We start from the raw sequence: 673 nt of genomic DNA, 5'->3' as shown, positions 1-673 counted from the left end.
AGTCCATCCCAGTCCCTCCCAGTCCATCCCAGTCCCTCCCAGTCCATTCCCAGTCCCTCCCAGTCCCTCCCAGTCTCTCCCAGTCCATCCCAGTCCCTCCCAGTCCATCCCAGTCCCTCCCAGTCCATTCCCAGTTTATCCCAGTCCCTCCCAGTCCTTCCCAGTTCCCTCCCAGTCCATCCCAGTCCATCCCAGTCCCTCCCAGTCCCTCCCAGTCCATTCCCAGTTTATCCCAGTCCATCCCAGTCTATTCCCAGTCCCTCCCAGTCCCTCCCAGTCTCTCCCAGTCCATTCCAGTCCCTCCCAGTCCATCCCAGTCCCTCCCAGTCCATTCCCAGTTTATCCCAGTCCCTCCCAGTCCTTCCCAGTTCCCTCCCAGTCCATCCCAGTCCATCCCAGTCCCTCCCAGTCCCTCCCAGTCCATTCCCAGTTTATCCCAGTCCCTCCCAGTCCATTCCCAGTCCCTCCCAGTCCATCCCAGTCCCTCCCAGTCCCTCCCAGTCCCTCCCAGTCCATTCCCAGTTTCTCCCAGTACAAACCAGTACCCCGCAGGTGGACATGTACTCGGGGGCGCTGTTCATCCGCGAGGCGCTGGGCTGGGACCTCTACGGCTCCGTGGGGGCGCTGCTGGGCGTCACCGCGCTCTACACCGTCACTGGTCTGTACTGGTTTG

At 62.0% G+C, this 673-nt stretch overlaps 1 protein-coding gene across 1 annotated transcript in view; it reads left to right on the top strand.

Moving 5' to 3' along the window:
* Window positions 1-658, top strand: part of LOC121343091 (sodium/glucose cotransporter 2-like) — a gene marked incomplete at its 3' end in the record, with an annotated part of 11,065 nt that extends 10,407 nt beyond the window's left edge. The window contains exon 6 of the mRNA XM_041417943.1: window positions 553-658. Within this exon, the coding sequence (XP_041273877.1) occupies window positions 553-658 (106 nt within the window). The remainder of the gene's footprint in view (window positions 1-552) is intronic.
* Window positions 659-673: the final 15 nt, after the last annotated feature.

The sequence above is a fragment of the Onychostruthus taczanowskii genome, unplaced genomic scaffold, assembly GCF_017590055.1.
Source record: "Onychostruthus taczanowskii isolate IOZ18803 unplaced genomic scaffold, ASM1759005v1 scaffold574, whole genome shotgun sequence".
Taxonomy (NCBI): domain Eukaryota; kingdom Metazoa; phylum Chordata; class Aves; order Passeriformes; family Passeridae; genus Onychostruthus; species Onychostruthus taczanowskii.
This window is presented reverse-complemented; position numbering and strand designations above follow the sequence as displayed.